This window comes from Panthera tigris, chromosome B4 (genome assembly GCF_018350195.1).
Source record: "Panthera tigris isolate Pti1 chromosome B4, P.tigris_Pti1_mat1.1, whole genome shotgun sequence".
Classification (NCBI taxonomy): domain Eukaryota; kingdom Metazoa; phylum Chordata; class Mammalia; order Carnivora; family Felidae; genus Panthera; species Panthera tigris.
In genome coordinates this window covers 98,739,306-98,759,086 of record NC_056666.1, presented here as the reverse complement: position 1 = coordinate 98,759,086, position 19,781 = coordinate 98,739,306, and the positions used below count along the sequence as shown (strand labels likewise).

The following is a 19,781-nucleotide window of genomic DNA, read 5'->3' as shown; positions in this document are numbered from 1 at the left end:
ATAGTTTAATTACTGTTGAAAATTAACTGAAGCAGGTAGAAAAAGATAGATTGACTTGTTGTTTTCCTTTAACAGAAGGATCAAAACCCAGCAGAGTGCAAGCAGCAGTGAAGCAGGATGTATGTGGCCTTGAGGATAACCTGCACTGTAATAGCCTAAACACAACTATTATTTTCTTACAGCCTTATGTTTTTGTATTTTCTTGGTAGACTCAGTACTTTTTTTTAAAGGAAAGGAACTGATAATTTTAAAGACCAATTTGTTCTACTTAGCATTTTAACTGTAGTTTTTCTGCCAGCTCTATCTATTGCATAAATTCTTTCATGCATGTTCATTCATCACTACATGGTTTGGTTCTTCTGGAGTAATTTTTATCATGTAACAAAGAATTTAGATTATAGCTGTGAAAGTGAACAGCCCTGTTAAAAGAACAGTTTTTTTTGATTCGCTTATTTTTTTTCCCTGAAGAACCAAAATATTTTTTCAGCTGGTAATTGAATTGGGTTTAAGTTTGCTTGCACTAGCTGTGCCTTTCATTACTTTGTTGCAGAAATGCAGTGACTTAGACTAAGACAATTCATCATTTAAAGAACAAAAAACAGAACTTGTCAAGACAAATATGGTTAAGAATTTCCAGTAAGACCACAACTGATAACTTAGATTATTAATGGATTTTGTATTCTAGGTGACATAGCTAGAGATACCTAGTAAGGAAACCACAGTAAAGAAACCTAACTCATAGTGTGGTTATTGGTTACTATAGGGAGGTGAATAAAACCTATTTTCAAAAGTTAAGCCTCATTATTTTAACTGTACTTTTAAATTTAACCTCCATTAACTCAGCATCTTTTCTTTATGGTAGGGTCTACCTTCCGCTTCCCTGGAAAGGATGAATTTACATCATTTGACAAGCCTATTTCAAGTTTTTTTGTTGTTATTTGTTTGTTTGCTTGTTTTTGGTTTTGCAGCCTAAAATAAAAATGTCATATAATTTTAGTTCTCACAAGATAATGTCTTAATTTTGTACTAATTCAGGTAGAAACAGAGGCCTAGCTTGAATTAATAAGCATTGTACCCAGCTTACCATATTATGGAAGAAGAGAGTGTCAACTTTGGGAGAGATACTACATCTGCTAATATGAGAGGATAGAAAAGAAAGAGAAAATCTTAAATGATGTAATGTTTTTTTTAAAAAAAAGATTAAAAGATTAAAATTTTATTTCATTTGGTTAGAACTAGAGAGAAGGCCCCACGCCTCTATAGTTAATTCCAATTCTTACTGCTTAAAGTATGAGTATGTCATTTACCCATGCTTCTGTTTACTGTGTATTAAAATGGGTAGTACTGTTTACCTAACTACCTCACAGATATGTTAAGGCATATTAAGTTAAGTTTTATGAAATGTTTCTCAATCTCATTAAAAGCTCAAAAATATGAACCTATTTGTACCACAAGTATAATATTCAGCGTTTTATTCATACCAGGGTTTGATAATTCAACTGGAAAACAAAGGTTTAAGTACCTCTATTTTGGATCTGGTCAGGCAACAAACACTCTTATAGATCTTTGTGTGGCTCCTGTCTTAATATAAGTGGATGGATGAACAACTCTTTCAAAAGGTCCAACGATTGCTTTTAGGTAGTTTAGTTTATGACCATATTGTAGTGAAATACTACAGAGATCATGGGACTGAAGTAGAAAGAAGACCATTTTTAGGGAGGAAAATGCCATTAAATTTGAGACTTACAGAGCCACATTTAAAATACCTCAGGCTAATTACTGTTAATTTTTTGTGACAAGCTTAAAAGCTTTGACATGAGGGTGGATTAAATGGATTATGACTAGAGGATGGCCTAGAGTTCCTGCTCTTAATAAAACTATATTGAGTTTGTTTTTAGAGGTGACAGAGCTTCCTTTTTGAAAATCTAGTATTAAGATCTTGGAATGTGAATACATTTTGTTATTTGTATAATACTGTTCATTCCTCTCCTGAGAATTTAATTAACTACTGGAAATCCTTAACCAGTTGCAATAGTTTGTAGGAGAAAAAAATGCCATGAAAACATCCTGTGTTTTTCCTCTTTATTTTCAAAATGCTTTTGGTTGCTTTAATTAGACATTCTTTGCTGAATTTTTTTTTGTACCCATAGCTCATCTGATCACAGCCTTTTCTGAACTCAGCCAATTTTAATCTAAAGATAGAATCCCATTTTTAATGAACTTAAGTAGCAAAACCACTTTTTTTTTTTTCTTTCACTCTTTTAGGTAATAGCTATTGCCAAAGTGAAGGGGCAGATATGATTTCATCTTGTTATATAAAGGGGATGTGGTTTGCAGAGGAATTGTTTTCTCATTAAAGTTGGCATTGCAAGGGGTATCAGTGTTCATCTGTGCCATCTCTCCAGTTCCAAAAGGGTTCTATTCCATTCTAGAAATTTGAAATATGTAATTTGAAATCCTTAATAAAATTTGCATTTAATTTTATAAAATGTACTGGTGATATTTTGGGTGGTTTTTAAAAATATGAGTATATTTATATATACTTTTTTTGGAAGAGCAGAGAGTAGAGATGTTTAGAGTATGCTATTCTGTGCTTAGGCCAGGATGACCTGTGAATTTGTTTATTTCAAGAGCAACCTCCCAAACCTTGCTAAATGGAGTTTGTTATTTGACGACTAGAAAGATTTTTACCCTTAGTTAACTACAGACATTTTTGAGACACTTTGAATTTTGTCCTTACAGTTTCAGTTTATAGTTCCCCCTGGCTCAGGCACTGATTACCAAGAAGTTCTATTTTTCCTGTCTAGAAATGGCAAAATCTTATATATATATATATATATAATACTTTGAAAAATTTTTTTCTGTCATTTTGTGGTCATTCAAAATATGGTAAGTAAACAACAGTTTCATAAATCACTTAGTTTTTTAGTTTAACACGGATGTCCGAAAGTTAAATTTATGTAATTTTCCAGAATTCTTTTCTCTAGTTCACTGAAGCAGTTATTAGTATTTCTTAATAGTGTGGAACTGGCTTACAGAGTAATACTTAAGAAAAATGGGATTCTACCTCTATTTCCTTTTTAGCTCATTTAATAACAAACCTGAAAGGGGGGAGATACTAGCTTTGATAGAAACATTTTCATTATTCTGTGAATAGGTTAATGATACTGATTGGTATATGATAAGGCCCCTACGATAATTGAATTAACTGTTCTTATTGCTGCTGCTTGTCAGACAGTATGAATTGGTGGGTTTCTCTGAGTTGTAGGCCATTTCCATTATTAAAAATAAAAATAAAACTTTGAATTATTGTTTAAAAACCTTATACAATGCAGAAATATTAAGCTAATATTCAGATATCCTTTGAATGCTTGATTTCAGGGCTTGGGTTAGAATTTGAGTCCATTTTTATGGGTTAGTCTTATAAAAATTTTAGTCTATATTTTTGACTAAGTCAAGCCAAATGTTAATTTTAAATGTATAGAGTAAGTGGATAGGTTAGAAGAAGCATATGTTCTTAATAGGAACCTTAGGAAAGAGAAATCATAAGCTACTTTAGTTGTTTTTTTTAATCTTCTGCACTGTGTGTGTGTGTATGTGTGTATATATATATATACATACATATATATATACACACATACACACACACACTTCGTAATTGTGAACTGGATTTTGTTTTGAAAATATGTGTTCATAATTTAGGTAATTTACTACTTAAAGCACTAAGTCTCATAGCTGAAAAGTAAATGTAAATGATAATGGTGAAATTAACTAACTTATAGATGTATAGTGGTGATTTTGTATACTGGTTTAAAAATCCAGGTATCAGAATATAACTTGGGAAAAGCCAAGTTCTTGGACTAATTTAGGGATCACTTATGTGACTTGTGAGAAATGGAAACATCTTTGGAGTATGAAATTACTTTAAGGATGAGTGTTTATCCATGAGAAATTTTTAATTGATGTATTAATTATATTTAAAAAAAACAATACACTTTGTATCTTGTGTTTCTTCCATTTGACATTCTGTACTTTTAGGTTTTTCCGTTAAAAAATTAAGGTATTGACTAAGTGTAAAATAGATGAGAAATGGAGCATAACAATTTAGAAATAATAAATTGCCAGCAGGAAATAAGTCATTAATCCAGTTGCTTAATTTTCATTTTGGAAATTGAAAATTTGTAGCTTTTGTAGATTTCTTAACTGCTTGTTTTATTATATTGAAATTCAGGAGAAGATGTTAAAAGTAGTTTTTAGTTCTTCGTGTATTTTAAACTTAAGCCAAGAAGAAGGAAATGGAGATAAATGACCAAAAATGGAAGTGCCAGAAGTTGACAGACCTCATATCAAGAGTTTAATGGTATTGCTATTCATAATGAAGTTAAGCAATTGTGGCTCTTACACATTTTTCACGGAGTGGTAAAGTTTCTACCAGAAGACCAAAACTTAACGTGACAGCTTTTAGCTGGGATTTCATTTGTGTAGTGAGACAAGGAGCCTTTGAGCAGAGCAGTTCAGGGGAAGGTACTGGAGGAAATACACTGAAGGTCCTGAAATAGGACAACCTAGGGCACATTCAAGGTGTTGAAAGAATGGATGGAGATAGAAGGGGCCAAGCCATGGAAGGCTGGGCCATAGAAGTCCTTGTAAGCGATTTAAAAACACTAAAAACCACCTGTTGAGTACTTCCATGTGAGGATGACCTTTCCATGAAGGTAGTGTTTAAACTAAGACATGATAGATCATGCAACTCTTACTCTGAAAATATAGTTGAAAGAATTCTTGCGTATTCTTACATCACCGTTTATTGATTTTGCTCCATAGCTCCATATTCTTACGCACACGTATACACATTTTTTCCTAAACTATTTGACAGAGTTTGTAGACATCCTGTCCTTTACATCCTCCAAATGCTGTATCTTCTTAGTATGAAGACATTCTTGCAGAATCACAGTACAAGTAATCAAAATCCGGAAATGTTACTGTGCAGTAAAATTTGTTTTGGCCAGTGAAAATAGATTTAAAAACTGCACACTGAATACTTGTAAGGTATTCCAACACAGTATTTTTTCCTACCCTTTCTCCAGTCCATATTTGTAATTACCGTCATCAAATAGGTGGACCTAGGAATGAGAATTGTAGGTGAGGTTGCTTTGTAGGAATAAGAAACTATGGATAAAAATGGAAAAGGTCTAATTTTAGAGTAAAGCCTTATAAGCCCCTAATCTAGTGACTCATTTTTAAATAAATGTAGGAATAAAATAGTTTTAAATTGGGTAGTAGAATGGTTAAATACAGGCTTTGAGGTTCATCTATCACTGTTCAGCCAGCTTCATTGTTTTGATTTGTGAAGATTGTGGTGAGCACTAATAACGTGTTTGTGCTTGGAGTGCTCGATGTCTATCTACATATACATACGTATGTAATAAGCATTTAGTAAATTTTCTTCCTAAACAAGAAAATCTAGGACTTACAGTTGGGATCACCTTTTACATTGATTTTTGGCATTTAATTTTAGAAATAGTTGATGTGTTTTTGTTTTTCTAAAGGCAAAATGGCTCTTGGCTAAGAAGTGCCCTACTTGGTATACAAAAGAACAGGGAGGCTAAGACTGGATGATAGATAATAAACCTATTCCCCCGTTTTAAAATTTTCGATGTAAAAATTAAAATAGAAAATTTGTTTTCTGAAATCAGCTAGGTTTAAAAAAAATCTCATTACCTATATTTTGTTTTCATATGCTGATTTTTTTGCCTTGGCCTGCATCCAGGAAACTAGGGTAAAATTTATGAAGTCTGATAGTATTTAGATAATGCTCTAAAACACCCAAGTTGTCACTGTTCAGCCCTGACTTTTACCTGGGACTCTGGACATTGCAACAGAGGACTTAAAGGTGGACAATGAGACAGGTGTCTGTTTTGAAATCAGATGTGATTTTAGACTTCAGTTAAGCTAGTCAATATAAGTTTCAAAACTAAAAGCAAAAACTCCTTGCTGTTCACTTGGCTTGGTGAGTGGGCCTACAACCTTTAGGATAACTTAGATATCAACAGCCCAGCCTATGTAACCTGCATTTGCACAGTCTTGTCAGCCCTGCTTGGCTACCTTTTCTTTCACCTTTTTCCTGGCACTAGTCTTGTGCATGTATCTTACTCAACATAGAGTCTCTTTGCATTGATTTAATACCTACTGTGGTTGTCCTTCAGTTCTGAATTGGTTCTCCCGGTTTAAGAAATTTAGGGATGCATGCTCACTGTTGAATTTCCTAACTTGTAGTACTGGGCCTGGAAGATGGTAGGTGTACAGTAAGTTTTTGTACATGTAGATCAAGTAGGATTTATCAGGATGCTTTTCCATTATACCAAGCCATTCTATTGTATGAGGTCATATAGCAAGATAATGATGGGTTCTCATTAGTTCAGTCTCCCTAAGTCAATCAAGATACTCCCAAGTTCCTTTTTAGTGAAATTCCTACATGCTGGGTGGCTTATATTGAGAAAACAGACAAAGTTGGGTTGTATATATTGTTTTAGGAGATCCTGGAGAGTATCGGTAGTTGCAGTTAACCTAGTACTGCATAACAAACCACTCTCAAAACTTTAAACATTGAGATTTATTTTGTTGACTCTGCTTGATAGTTCACGTCTGCTGTACTGAGCAACATTAGGGGCAGCTTTTGAAGGATAGCGACTGGAATCATCTGAAGGCTCTTCATGCACAGGTGCAGGTGGTTGATGCTGGATGAGCCCTCAGCTGGGATGTGGCTGGATCAGTGCTTTCTAGTACCATATCTGGGTTCCAAGAGTTGCATCTTTTTTATGATCTACTCTGGGAGGTCATCACTTCTGTACGCTATTGGTTATAGAATCAGTCACAAAGCCACCCAGGTTTAATTCTGGAGGGGGACTCTACACCTTGCTGAAAGAATGATAAAATTTTGAGTAAATGAACAAATCTTTTAATGGCCATTTTTTTTTTTTTATGTTTTGAAAATAGAGTTGGCTACAACAGTTTTCCAAAATGACCAGAAACCTAGAAAGTGTAAATTACATACTGTATGCCTGTTAATGGAGAAAATGTTTTATTCTATCATATTAGAATCTTTTATCATTTGACTTTATTCTTGATAATTGAGGTTCCCAAACATACACATAATTAGCTCTTTTAAAAAGAAAAAAAATTTTTTTTTAAATTTTTGAGAGAGGGACAGGGTGTGAGTGGGGGAGGCATAGAGGGAGGGGAGACCTAGAACTCTCAGCCTCCAGGCTTGGACCTGGAGCACACAGCCCAATACGGGGCTCAAACTCACGAGCTGTGAGATCATGACTTGAGCCAAAGTCGGATGCTTAACTGATTGAGCCACCCAGGTGCCCCATAATTAGCTTATTCTTAATTATAAAATTGTCGAGGTTGATTAGTAAAGAAACCTTAAATGGCAAGTATAAGGTGACTATTAAGTATAGATTTCTAAAGGTTAGGTGTAATATATTGTGAGGAGTTCAGAGAAGAACATTGCTATACTGTTTTAAAACTAGGTGCGACTGTTTTTATAGCATCAATCTTAATCATTTTTGAAAGATCCAAAACCAAGATAATAGAAATAATGCTTTATTTACTCTTTATACTTGATCGAGGATGGTTAAGTAATTTTAACAAGTTCTCACCATTGGGCTATTTTGGAGCCAGTAATTGATGTCCACTTGTTTGGCCTCTGTCTATGCTCCTACCCACACTGAGAAGCCTTCACTGGCTTCCTTGCAGATATTATGTGTGCACTAGTGGTTATGTAGCACTTTAATTAAGCTGGAGATTTCAGGATAGGTACTTTAGAGATTAATCCAGACTTAATTTTAAACAGCATTCAGATATGTACCTGGTTTGCATAGACATGTTGGCCAAACAACAAACCAAATGCGATGAGAGTTAAAAAGCGTTTTCTCCTAGGTGTAAACATAGACGCTGGGGCTGGTTTGGGAGCTTCATAGCTCTCAGGCTTCTGCTTTCCTGTCCTTGGCATATGGCTTCCATCTTTTTTGTTTGTTTTATTGTTTTATTGGCTGAAATGGCTGCTGAGGCTCTTATCCATCATGTCCAGGTTTCAGGCAAAAGTGGGGCTAAAGTAGGCAAAAGATTTTCAGCAGTTATCTTCAAAGAAGAGCCTGTGATTCCTGGTTTAGAGCTCCAGAGGGAGACTGGTAAATAGGGTAGACCTGGACATCTAGAGCCAAAGCTGAGTTTGTGAGGAATTGGGAGGAGGGAGGTTAAGATAGCCACATTGGTCACATACACTAAAGAGTTTCAGGTTTAAAAAAGGATTGTTTGATCATGTATATCCTGAGCACGTGAGGCAAGTGACTACTACATAAGTAAATGGGCCCTGGTAAGGTTAAAATTTAGGAATACAGTCCAAAGAATTGAGTTCTGACCAGAGTCCTATACTTCATCTGAGGCTTTTCACTTGATCTCACATGATGCTTTCCTTGGAACTGGGTACACAAATGGGGTTGAGACAATGACTTTAGCAGAAGTGTAAATGGGATCTCATTAAAAAAAAACTTGACGATCTAGATTCTGACCTGTTAAAAACTCAAATGTAGTTTCTCATGTAGTTAGGAGTTGGGTAGCAATTTTGTTTTCCTCTAACAATGAGGTTTGCTTTTAGGTTTAATGGTAATGTGAAAGCTTGCCATAAAAAGATTTCTTGGGTTCTGTCTGGTAAAAGCACCTCCATTTTGGGGGGGCTTGGCTACCCCACAGAATTCATTTCATCCCTTTCACTCACCTGTCTTCCATCGGTTATCCTGTCAATCCTGTCATCTGTGACACAACCTCTGCCCTCCAAGTCTTGGCCTATAGCCTGAGTTCCTCTTCTAAAGTAACCCTGCCATTTACAGCACTCAAGTTTATCATATCAGTTTTCCTTCATCCTTCAATTTTTGGAAAGCATTATCTATACTGTTCTTTTCCTCTAATGCCCAACAAAGGCCTTTGCTCATTTACTAAATGTGTTTTTTTAATGGATAATCGATAATGGTCAAATTGAATATTCTCTCAGACTATGTGCTGTGTTGTAATAGAAGACTGCAAAAGAAGGAGTCATCTTCAGAATCTAGTCCAAGTGACTATGAGATAAATATTTGAGTTGCGAACAAGAGTGTTTACCTCCTTTGAATAGAAGCAGACTTCGGAAAGGATATTAGGTGCTAATGGAGGGCAGAGACTTGAATGCTATTCAGCTAGGGCAATGCTTAAAGTAAATTTAAAACAAGTTCACCAGAGCTCTCACTGTCAATCATTAGAGTACCCGATGCTTCCCTACTACCACCCTAAAGGCTAGAGTATCAATACTTTTGAGTAGTAGCAGTTTTCTGACAGTATTTACAGTACCCAAGCAAGTTTATCATATCCTCTTAGACTTCATTGGGCTACTTCCCTCTCTGCTCAGATTTAATATCTCCTACATTCTGGATTCAGGATAAAAAGGAGAGCTGGATCCCTGCTCCATGTCATCCACTCATATTTTCATTTGTCGCTTCAAAGCTAAAATTAATAAGTAAATTAGTCCTGAACTCAGTTATTTGTTGGACCTCGTCAATAGTGTCTTCAGCCTGCTTTCTCTATTTTGAATAATATATTTTCCACCAGATCTAACGTTTAGAGTCCTTTGGTGCCAGTGCTGTCAATCAGCACCATCACCAACCTCTAGCATGATCCATTGTGCTACTAGGTCCAATTAAAAAACACTCATTTGAGATGTTAGCTACTGATTAGAAGTAGAGGGGTCTGATTAGGAAGGAATCAACTCAGCCTAAAGAAATCTAAGATGTGGGATTTGAATTGGGCTTTGGAGAACAAAGGACTTGACAAGGTTGGAAAAGATTTGAAGTAAGACGGCACGAGTAAGTGACGACCTAATGTAGGGTTGATTGGAAGGAAACTAAATTGTAAAGGCAGGTAGGACTTAGTCTGAGAAAGCCTGGCTTTCCATGCCAGGGTAAGGAGTTGGAATGTTCTATACAGTGGGAGGCGATTAAAAGTTTTCTATCATTTTAGGAATGGAACTAGTAGCAGTGTAACATCAGGAATGGTATAGATTCAAGTGGTTAGGCTATTACGAGAGTAGATGAGAGGAAAAACCTGAATTGGGCTATTGGCAGAAAGGACAGAGACAGCTGATTGGCAATGTTTTAGCCACAAATGGGTTGTAATAGTTTTTAAAACCCTTGTGTATAGGGCACCAAACACCCTTTTCAAATTCCCACTTGTCCTAAGCTGTGTTATACAAATTGATCACTAGGAGGCATCAGTTCATCAACTAAGAAGCTGAAAAAGGCAGGTAGGCAGATGCACCCATGAAGTCTGGATAGTCCTGTTTCTAATTGAGAATACTTAACATTTCCAACTGCATTTTGGAGATTAGAGTCTTCAATAAAGGATTTCTGCTGAGTAGTATCTTAAAATGAACTGAATGGCTAAAAAGTGTTAAATTACAGACAGTGTAAGACCTTCAGGTGTTAGAGTGACCAGACATTTTCATAGATCATTGAACTTTTAGCTATTTTTTGAAAGATACTTGAACTTTGCTGTATCCAAATCTTTAATCATTGCTGAGAGTCTACTGTGTGTTGCAAATTAGGAAGTTCATAGATTTTATAACCTAATCACGTTGTAAGTGAAAGTAAGTAGTTTTTGTTATTAAATTACCAAGTTCTGTTAAATGGCTTTAAGTCAATATTGATTAATGGACTTTTTAAAAAAAATTTTTTAAATGTTTATGTTTGAGAGACAGAGACAGAGTGTGAGCAGGGAAGGGGCAGAGAGAGAGGAAGACACAGTATCTGAAGCAGGCTCCAGGCTCCAAGCTGTCAGCACAGACCCCAATGCGGGGCTTGAACCCACGAACTGTGAGATCATGACCTGAGCGAAGTCGGACACTTAACCAACTGAGCCACCCTGGTGCCCCTAATAGACTTTTAAACAAGTAGTTGGCTATATACCAAATAGGAGAAACTGCTACAACTCAGTTCCATTATTTTTCCCTCTTTTTGATTACTCTTATTAGAAACCAGTAGGATGACAGTTTGTATAAATACCTCTCATAATGTTAAATTGCATGTTGCTCAGAAAAGTTTGTAGGACTTCTAGATAGCGCCTATAGAATATAAAAGCATGTAAGATCTAGAGAGAGGCCCAGTGTGTGTAGTAGTTATCCATTTTAAAAGATTATACCAAGTACATATTGTTATGGAAAGTTTTGGAAATTTTTCCATAAAGTCTTTTACAGTTTGAAAGCTTTTGAAGGGATGCATTATGAAAAATCCGTTACAAGCCTTTGAAGAGCTTGATTTTCCTTTTATATTTCTTTTTTAATGTTTTATTTATTTATTTATTTATTTATTTATTTATTTATTTATTTATTTATTTAAGAGAGAGGGAGACAGAATCCAAAGCAGGCTCCAGGTTCTGAGCTATCAGCACAGAGCCCAATGCGGGGCTGGAACCCACGAACCATGAGATCACAACCTCAGCCAAAGTCAGACACTTAACCGACTGAGCTACCCAGGCACCCCTGATTTTCTTTTTAGGACAGATAGGGGCTTCTGATTCAGTTTAAATTGTACATATACTGAGCTCCTATTTGCCAAGAATTGTATGAGGTGATTGAGACACATTAAAACAATGATCCTTACTCTATTGAAGAACTTACATTCTATAGGAAGGGGAACTGAAGTTATAGGCATAATAAATTATTCAGTAGATGTTAGGAGGTAATACATACTGTGGAGAAAATTAAGGGGAATGGGGTGGTGGCAATTTTAGAGTGATAGATAGGCCTCATTGAGATGATACTTGAGCAGACTTGGAGGAAGTGAGATGACCCTGACTGCTTTGTTGAAAACTATAAGACAGTAATGAAAGAAGTGGAGAGATACGGACAGAGTATATAGTTTGAAAGCCTAGTTGATGGAATTTCCTGACTAAATTTGTGGATTGAGTATCAATCCACATGAGTGAAGGATATACTACAAGGGAGGCACGCTTCTATATATTTGCAGTCCTGGGGCGAGACTGCAATGGAGACACAAATGGTTAAATACTTAAAAGCTTCATTGAATGAAAATATATTCAATGCACATATCTTGACAATTATATCTACATAAGCACCTGAAAAGCCAGGTCTGATTTATTAAAGTCCAGTGCCACAACATTACTTGAGAGTAGAGCGGATCCCCAGTCCTTCCTTCTCTTCCTATCCCTGTCTCTGAATTGTGTGGCAAGGGGCCTCCTACACATCTGTTTGGATATACTAGCCTGCATGTTCAAAATCTGTCCACCCCTTTTACACACCAGTGCACACACTGGTGATGTAATGCATTCTCCGCAATAGTTGAGGCCATTTAGGAAGGGTATTTGGGATCCTGAGTACCTGGAGTTGGTCTAAAATGAGTATGAACTCCAGATACGCATGTCATTTTGACTCGTCTAAAGCTCAGGGCTCTGGATAAGGGGCTCTCAACTTTTAAGGGCAATACTGCTTCAAGGGTTTTGGCCTGAGCCACTGTACTGGTGGAATTGCCATCAGCTGAGAAAAGGGCTGCAGGTAGAGCAGATCAGGGTGAGGAGACAAGTTTGGGAGGACATATATTTGAGTCCTTTACTAGACATCCAAATGATACTGTACAGAAGAGTAAAAACAAAAAAAAATTCAATTTACAGTAGCCATGGCCTGAACATATCAAAACTGAAGGCTGTTAAAAATGAAACAAAACAGGGGCGCCTGGGTGGCTCGGTCGGTTGAGCGTCTGACTTCAGCCCAGGTCATGATCTCACAGTTCGTGAGTTTGAGCCCCGCATTGGGCTCTGTGCTGACAGCTCAGAGCCTGGAGCCTGCTTCTGATTCTGGGTCTCCCTCCCTCTCTGCCCCTTCCCCACTCATGCTCTGTCTCTGTCTGTCTTAAATAAAACATTAAAAAATTTTAAATGAAACAAAACAAACTATTAAACACACCATGGCTTTAACCCCAGATCCTTGCTGAATCAGTTCCATCCAGGAATTTGTTTTAACCAGTTGTATATAAACCTATGGTGGACTCCATCCTACCCAGAGATTTTTCGATTTTTTTTTTATTAGCAAAAGCTCTGTGAACCCTACTTTCTATGGCCTAAAAATCCCCTTAGACTCTTCCTTCTAGTGAACTCTTGTGAATGTGTTCACCAGTATTTGTTCTCTTGCCTGGCATGTTAGTATTATTATTATTTTTTTAAGTGTGGTGGCCTTTGTTTTATTCTTTAGCAACAAGTAGTTGGATACAGATTGGGGAGTCTGGCATGTCACCGAAAATGATGAGACTGGTCGAGACCAATAAGTGAGTAGAGATAAGGAGAAGCAAGGACTGTGCTCTGGAGCATTCCAAGACTAAAAGATGGGGGAAGAGGAGGAAGCTGCAGAGGATCCAGAGACAGTGACCAGGGAGGTAGAAGGGAAACTAGAGCAATGTCCTGGAAGCCAGGTGAAGAGCTATCCAAGAGGGGAAAACCATCAACTGGGTCAGGTGTTGCTGATGTACAACCTGATGTAGACAGTTTAAATCCGCCATTTCAAATTGGTTACCAAAGCAATGATTTCATTAGTGTGCTTTCTCAACTTTAGTAACTTGTAAGTGACAGTTGTAGAGTCTCATTATATCTATGGCTAAAGTTGCAGTATTTGGGTTACAGTTATTTCCTGTAATTTATTTTTGTATGTGTGTGTGAATTTATTTCATGGTCTTTTTAAAAAATGGCCAAGGGGGCCATTTTTGTGAATTGGTAGTGACTTTTTTTTTTTTTTAACGTTTATTTATTTTTGAGACAGAGAGACAGAGCATGAACGGGGGAGGGTCAGAGAGAGGGAGACAGAATCTGAAACAGGCTCCAGGCTCTGAGCTGTCAGCACAGAGCCCGACGCGGGGCTTGAACTCACGGACCTCGAGATCATGACCTGAGCCGAAGTCAGCCGCTCAACCGACTGAGCCACCCAGGCGCCCCTGGTAGTGACTTTTGAAGTAAACTAAGAGCAAAGTTGTCACTGAGCTCCAAGATTCCTACACACTTGCGATTTCCAGTAATCGATGCACTGTGGTCAGAGAAGGCACATTGTACACTGACTAAATCATTGTGAAATACCCAGCTGGAAATGGAGTGGTAAAGTATCTGGTTAAAGTAAGTGCTTTTGAAAACCATGCTGGTTTTCAGACATTTTGAAGTAATTTAGAATGCATCTGCCCCATCCTGATTAGCTGCGTAAGGTTAGATAACACCAAACATCCCTTCTAAGAAAATGGCTTGCCACTTCAAGATTACATCTTAGTTTTTTACCCAAGGTTTGTATTGTATCATTTCTCCACATGAAACGTCTTCCTCAACTACACCTTCTCTCAGAGACTCTAAATTGCACACTATCCTTCCCAAATGAGCAGAAGAATGGCATTCTGTTAAAAAGATGAACAGCTGGTCATGTAGAAATTCCCTGGAATGTTCACTTGTCCTGCGAAGGCAGGCAGAGAAGCGAGCTGTGAGGTGCAGGGTTTGTCACTGGTACACGGAATTGTTCATTTTTAAACAATGTTACTAGAAATCTTTATATGATTCAAATACTTGCCTTTCTCCATTAACAATTGGAAGGCGCTGAGAACCTGCCAAATGCAATTCAGTGGGACTAAGGACGGCGCTGGAATTGTCTCATTTGCTAAGACACTGTTTCTTACGTTAAGATTCAGGACCCTCCCGTGTTTAAAAGTTATCCTGTGTTTTCAATTACCTTGGGATTCAGTTGGAAATTTTTCGCATGACATAAAGGATTTGACTCTTCCTCCCACAAGCTCATCTCTCATTTCTTCCCTTGTTGAATTCTTTGTTTCAGCCGTAGGAAACTAGCTGATGAGCTAACTCCTCCCGTCTTTCTTGGGCACAAGGAGCAGTCTTTCCTCTTACTTTGGCCAACTCGGGTTTGTCCATTCTTCATTTCTTCGTGTGTTTCTTCTTTGTATCCTCAGGGTCGATTCACAGTTGGGTCTGTTTACTTAATGGATGAATTTCCCCACCAAGAGGTTTGGTTTCGGTTTGTGCTCTATTTTGTTTTGTTTTCCAGAATTTCTATAGAATTTTTTGAAAATGAGTGTAGTAGGAGGGAGCTACGGGCGAGTACAGCATTACCTCCCCCAGGTCACAGATAAGTGAGATTGCAAAAACAGATCTGGCCCGTTAGGCGTTCCCAAAGAGAGAGACCCGTGGAAGCCAACCGGCTGTTTGGAGGGCTAAGCTGTGCCTTAAAGTGTGAGGTGTCTCAGCCCTGGACAGTCCCCGGATTTGTAACTGGAGTTGAGTTAATGTTGTGAGATGTTGCAGGCCCGTACGGATGGGTCAAGAAGGAATCCGGAGAGCTTGTGTCCCGGGTAAAGATTGGCTAGTGCCGGAGGTCCCGGGTCGAGAAAAGGAAGGCCAGACGTCCTGTGAAGTGAGTCCCCCTTCTCTAACCCTTCCAAACCAGACATACGTAGCGCTATGGCCTTGATCGCCCTCTCTGCTCCAAGAAGAGCTAGTTAATGACTGTGAGCAAATAGGAGTGTGAAGACAGCGTGTCCTCTGGGGCCTTTGTGCCCTGAGCTGTTTACGTAGGGTCCGGGGGACTCACACTTCCGCGGGACTCCGCGGCTCGCGAGCCTTACCCCCAGCCTCCTCCCTCGGACACTGGCTTTGCGAGATCTCCGGGCTCATCGCGAATGCCTGGGTTTGGTCCCCGAGGGCAGCGAGACAGCTCGGCATTCCAGGCACTGTCTGGTAGCCGTACCCACCCTCGCAGCCCTATGCTCATTTTCTGAGGCTGTTAGCACAGAGCCCCGCCGGCCGGGATAGGCGGGACGGTAGGATGGCCTCTCGGCGCCCTCTGGGTGTCGGCACTCGTCGCCGGGCAGCTGGGGCGCCCAGGGCCGTCGCCCTACGCACAGACGAGGAGTTTCCGGGGCTGGAGTCCCTGCAGCCAGCGCAGGGAACGAGCGCGGAAGAGAGTGGGCGGCGGGAGGCGGAGCAAGAGATGCGGGGGGCGTGGACGCGGCCCGCTTTGGAAAGGCCCCAAGTTAATGAGGCGTGCGCCGGCAGCAGAGCGCCTTTCCGAGCTGGGCTTTCCCCCGCGGTGCGGGCGCCAGGAGCCGCCTTTTCCGCTGGGTGTCACTCGGGGGTGGGGGGGATGGCCCATTCAAAAGCGCCGCGAGGGGGCCCGGCCAGTGCCTTTCAGTGAGCGCTCGCAAGAGGACGGCAGAGGCCCGGAGGCTCGCTGCTCCGGGACCTTGTGGCGCATCAGGACGCGGCTGCCCTCCTGCCCGGACCCCGAGCCGCCTCCGCCGCCGTCGCTCTGCTTCCTGCGCGTTAGCCTTCTCTGCGCGCTCCGGGCAGGCGGCCGCGGGAGCCGCTGGGGCGAGGACGGCGCGCGGCTGCTGCTGCTGCCCCCGGCCCGGGCGGCTGGAAGTAGAGAGGCCGAGCCGATCGGCGCCCCTCCCTATGCCGGGAGGATGTTGGAGAGCAGCGGCTGCAAAGCGCTGAAGGAGGGTGTGTTGGAGAAGCGCAGCGACGGGTTGCTGCAGCTCTGGAAGAAAAAGTGCTGCATCCTCACTGAGGAGGGGCTGCTGCTCATCCCGCCCAAGCAGCTCCAACACCAGCAGCAGCAGCAGCAACAGCCCGGGCAGGGGCCGGCCGAACCGTCCCAACCCGGAGGGCCCGCCGTGGCCAGCCTCGAGCCGCCGGTCAAGCTCAAGGAATTGCACTTTTCCAACATGAAGACCGTGGACTGCGTGGAGCGCAAGGGCAAGTATATGTACTTCACTGTGGTGATGGCCGAGGGCAAGGAGATCGACTTTCGGTGCCCGCAGGACCAGGGCTGGAACGCCGAGATCACGCTGCAGATGGTGCAGTACAAGAACCGTCAGGCTATCCTGGCGGTCAAGTCCACGCGGCAGAAGCAGCAGCACCTGGTCCAGCAGCAGCCCCCGCAGCCGCAGCCCCAGCCCCAACCCCAGCCCCAGCCCCAGCCCCAGCCTCAGCCTCAGCCCCAGCCTCAGCCTCAGCCCCAGACACAATCTCAGCCGCAGCCCCAACCCAAGCCCCAGCCGCTCCACCCATATCCGCATCCGCACCCTCACCCGCACCCGCACCAACTACCGCACTCGCACCAACAACCGCTCTCACAACCGCTCTCGCAGCCGCACGGCCACCGGCTCCTCCGCAGCACCTCCAACTCTGCCTGAAGGGGGCAGCACCCGGGCCAGACAAGGTAAGGTCCCGGCAACGCGGGCTACTCAGGGCCTTTCCGAGGAGTAGGTCTCGGGGCGGGCGGGGGGAGTAGGTCTTATGCGGAGGAGTAGGAAGCCTAAGTCACGGGTTTGGCGCTTGAAGAGGAAAATGAGAAATTATTACAAGTTTCTGCAGATGTGGAAAGAAGGGAAGCAAGCTGGAGCCTGGAAAGGCCGGGCAGAGAGGGGAGGATGGGGAACTCGGGCCAGGCTGGGAGGCCTCGCGGACCGGCCTCCTCCCGACCCTGGCCCGCGCGGGGGTCCGTGGTGCGCTTCCCAGCCACGCCGCGGGCTCCCTCCGTCGCTTCCCACGTGCGCCGCTTCGCTGTGTCTGGGCACTCGAGGGAGAGACCCCGATGTCTTTCCGAGCACGCTCTGTGCACCGGACTGGCCCGAAGAGAACTGGGTCGTGGAGGATTCTGAGCCACTTACTTCATTGCCTGTCATTTCTTTCCAGGTTTTGAGGACTTGAAGTGGGACGAACACCTGTCTATTGTCTTCACTTGAATCGAAAACAAAAGTCTCCCCGCCCTGCACGAGATCGAGTAGTTTGGACCTCACCCGACTGATAACTTGAGATTCCTCTTAGTTTTCTGCATACTCTTCATCACAATGCAGGAGACGGTTTCAGTCCAGAAGGCTTTATTTATGAACCTTTGAAAGGCTCTTCCAGTATGGTGGACCTTCTAGGAGCGATGATGTACTGTAATTTTATTTTAATGTATTTTGATTTATGATTATTTATTAGTTTTTTTTTTAATGCTTGTTTTAAGACATTTCTGAATGTAGGCCGTTTTCCAAAAGAGAAACTTTTATTTTCAAAAACCTATTCCCTAGTAAGTTCTGATCCTGGAAAAGAAAAAAGTAGAAGGGCGGTGGAGGGGAAAACCATTAAGAACTCATTCGTTATTCCTAGGCATTTTCAGAAGGTCTGACACTTTCATTGTTATGCCAGGTGGTTGAAATTAAACTCTGATATTACTTCATTTTTTTTTTGAGATTTTTTCTTTAGACATATATTTTCTGTAGAAGTTTAAGAAAGCTAAGTGTTCAAAATTGTGTAATTATGAAAATCTAACCGCTTTTCTAAAAGGAAATTCATAGTAGTGATATCTAATTCCAAATATTTAAACCATAACCCAAGGTGACAGCAGGATGAGCATATCTTGAATGTACGGTAGGGCTGGGTGTAATGTAGGAAAAGCTTTGCTTGTATCATCCATCCGTTTGAAGGGCTTAGTAAGGAGATTTCCATGGTTTCTGAGTATGACTGCCTTAGGTGTTTCCTTTCAAAAAACACAGTGCGGGGGAAAGAAAACCATTCAGCTTGCTTAAGAGAACATTTGTGCTCTTATCCACACGAGAGATTTCCCTTCTCCAAGATCTTCGCATGCTCCGCTTGAACCACGTTTTCTGACCCTTTTACCCTAGGGTCTAGAAATACACCCTAGAATCTCATAGCTTAAAATACAGTTTGTAAATATTTCAAAGGACCAGGGGTCATTGCTTTTAGGTATTCATACTGAAAATAACGTTGGTCAGAGAAACCCACTGTTTTACTTTTCATGGCTCTGTGAGAAATTTGAGGGTTCTATGTTTTGTAGTTAGGTTAGCTAAACTCAGAAATTGAAAAAGGAAGGACAGGATAAACACTGGATTTTCAGTGAGAAAACAACCCAGTCTTGTTTTAGCAGCCACTTGTTCAGGAGTCTGAGGGGCGGGGTGGAGGGGGGAGGATGTGCTTTTAAAGGTAGAACAAGCCCTCCTCTGTGTCAAATCAAAAGGATGGTCAGAATCCACAAGGGCAGATGCTACTTAAGCTTAAAAAGAGCATAGTTGATACCAAATCTTCCTGGGGCTGAAAATCACTTCCTATCTGCATGGCTTTACTGACAGTCTCTGTTTCCCATTACCTTTTCCGCAAAGTCTTGATCAGTATTTTTCCAGCACTCAAATTGGAATGGTCAGGATTAGGCGATTGCTATGTTATGTGGTCAAGAAATGAAAATAGAATTTTATGCTAGAGATGTCTTTATTCTCCTTCCATCTAGAAAGGAGTCTCAAGATCAGATTCCTGTTTAGCGCAATATTGAAATGATGAAACTTTGAGATCACAACCCGAATCTGAAAAGTTGTGGGGCAAGACTACAAGTCAGGCAAATGGCAAGCAGAACTGAATTGGGCTCTCGCTTTCAGTGGCTAAGGCACGGTTGTGAAAATACGCTGTAAAGATTTTATATATACAGGATACAGGCAACTCAGACAGCATTTCTGAAGAGTTCTTAAGTGTGATTTGGCTTCTGAGAAACTACTGCTGTGCATTTTAGAGAATGCCTCTTTTTACTGTCATTTTAATACATGCAGATCATATAACCCCCAATTAAACCGCAGTTTTTTATGTCAAGTTTTGTGCTATAAAAATAGTAAAGTCCATACCAAATATTTTTAAAATTGAGA

The 19,781-nt window shown here is 40.8% G+C and overlaps 2 protein-coding genes across 7 annotated transcripts in view; both read left to right on the top strand.

Annotated features, from left to right (window-relative positions):
- The window catches only part of NAP1L1 (nucleosome assembly protein 1 like 1), a 33,292-nt gene extending 31,854 nt beyond the window's left edge, over positions 1-1,438 (top strand). For 5 of the 6 annotated variants that reach the window (XM_042992781.1, XM_042992780.1, XM_042992779.1 and 2 more), the window contains 2 exons: positions 76-147; positions 863-1,438. In XM_042992781.1, the coding sequence (XP_042848715.1) occupies positions 76-111 (36 nt within the window). In that variant the 3' untranslated portion in view covers positions 112-147; positions 863-1,438. The remainder of the gene's footprint in view (positions 1-75; positions 148-862) is intronic. The other variant, XM_007088750.3, reaches the window with a different exon arrangement.
- A 14,324-nt stretch (positions 1,439-15,762) lies between these two features.
- Positions 15,763-19,728, top strand: PHLDA1 (pleckstrin homology like domain family A member 1). The gene is made up of 2 exons (XM_042992778.1): positions 15,763-17,305; positions 17,782-19,728. Exon 1 carries the CDS (start codon positions 16,119-16,121, stop codon positions 17,277-17,279), a length of 1,161 nt encoding a protein of 386 aa, XP_042848712.1. The 5' UTR covers positions 15,763-16,118; the 3' UTR covers positions 17,280-17,305; positions 17,782-19,728.
- The last annotated feature ends 53 nt before the right edge of the window (positions 19,729-19,781 follow it).

Excerpts from the sequence above, each read along its gene's own strand:
- PHLDA1 (XM_042992778.1), top strand. The coding sequence starts at position 16,119 with ATGAGGCGTGCGCCGGCAGCAGAGCGCCTTTCCGAGCTGGGCTTTCCC.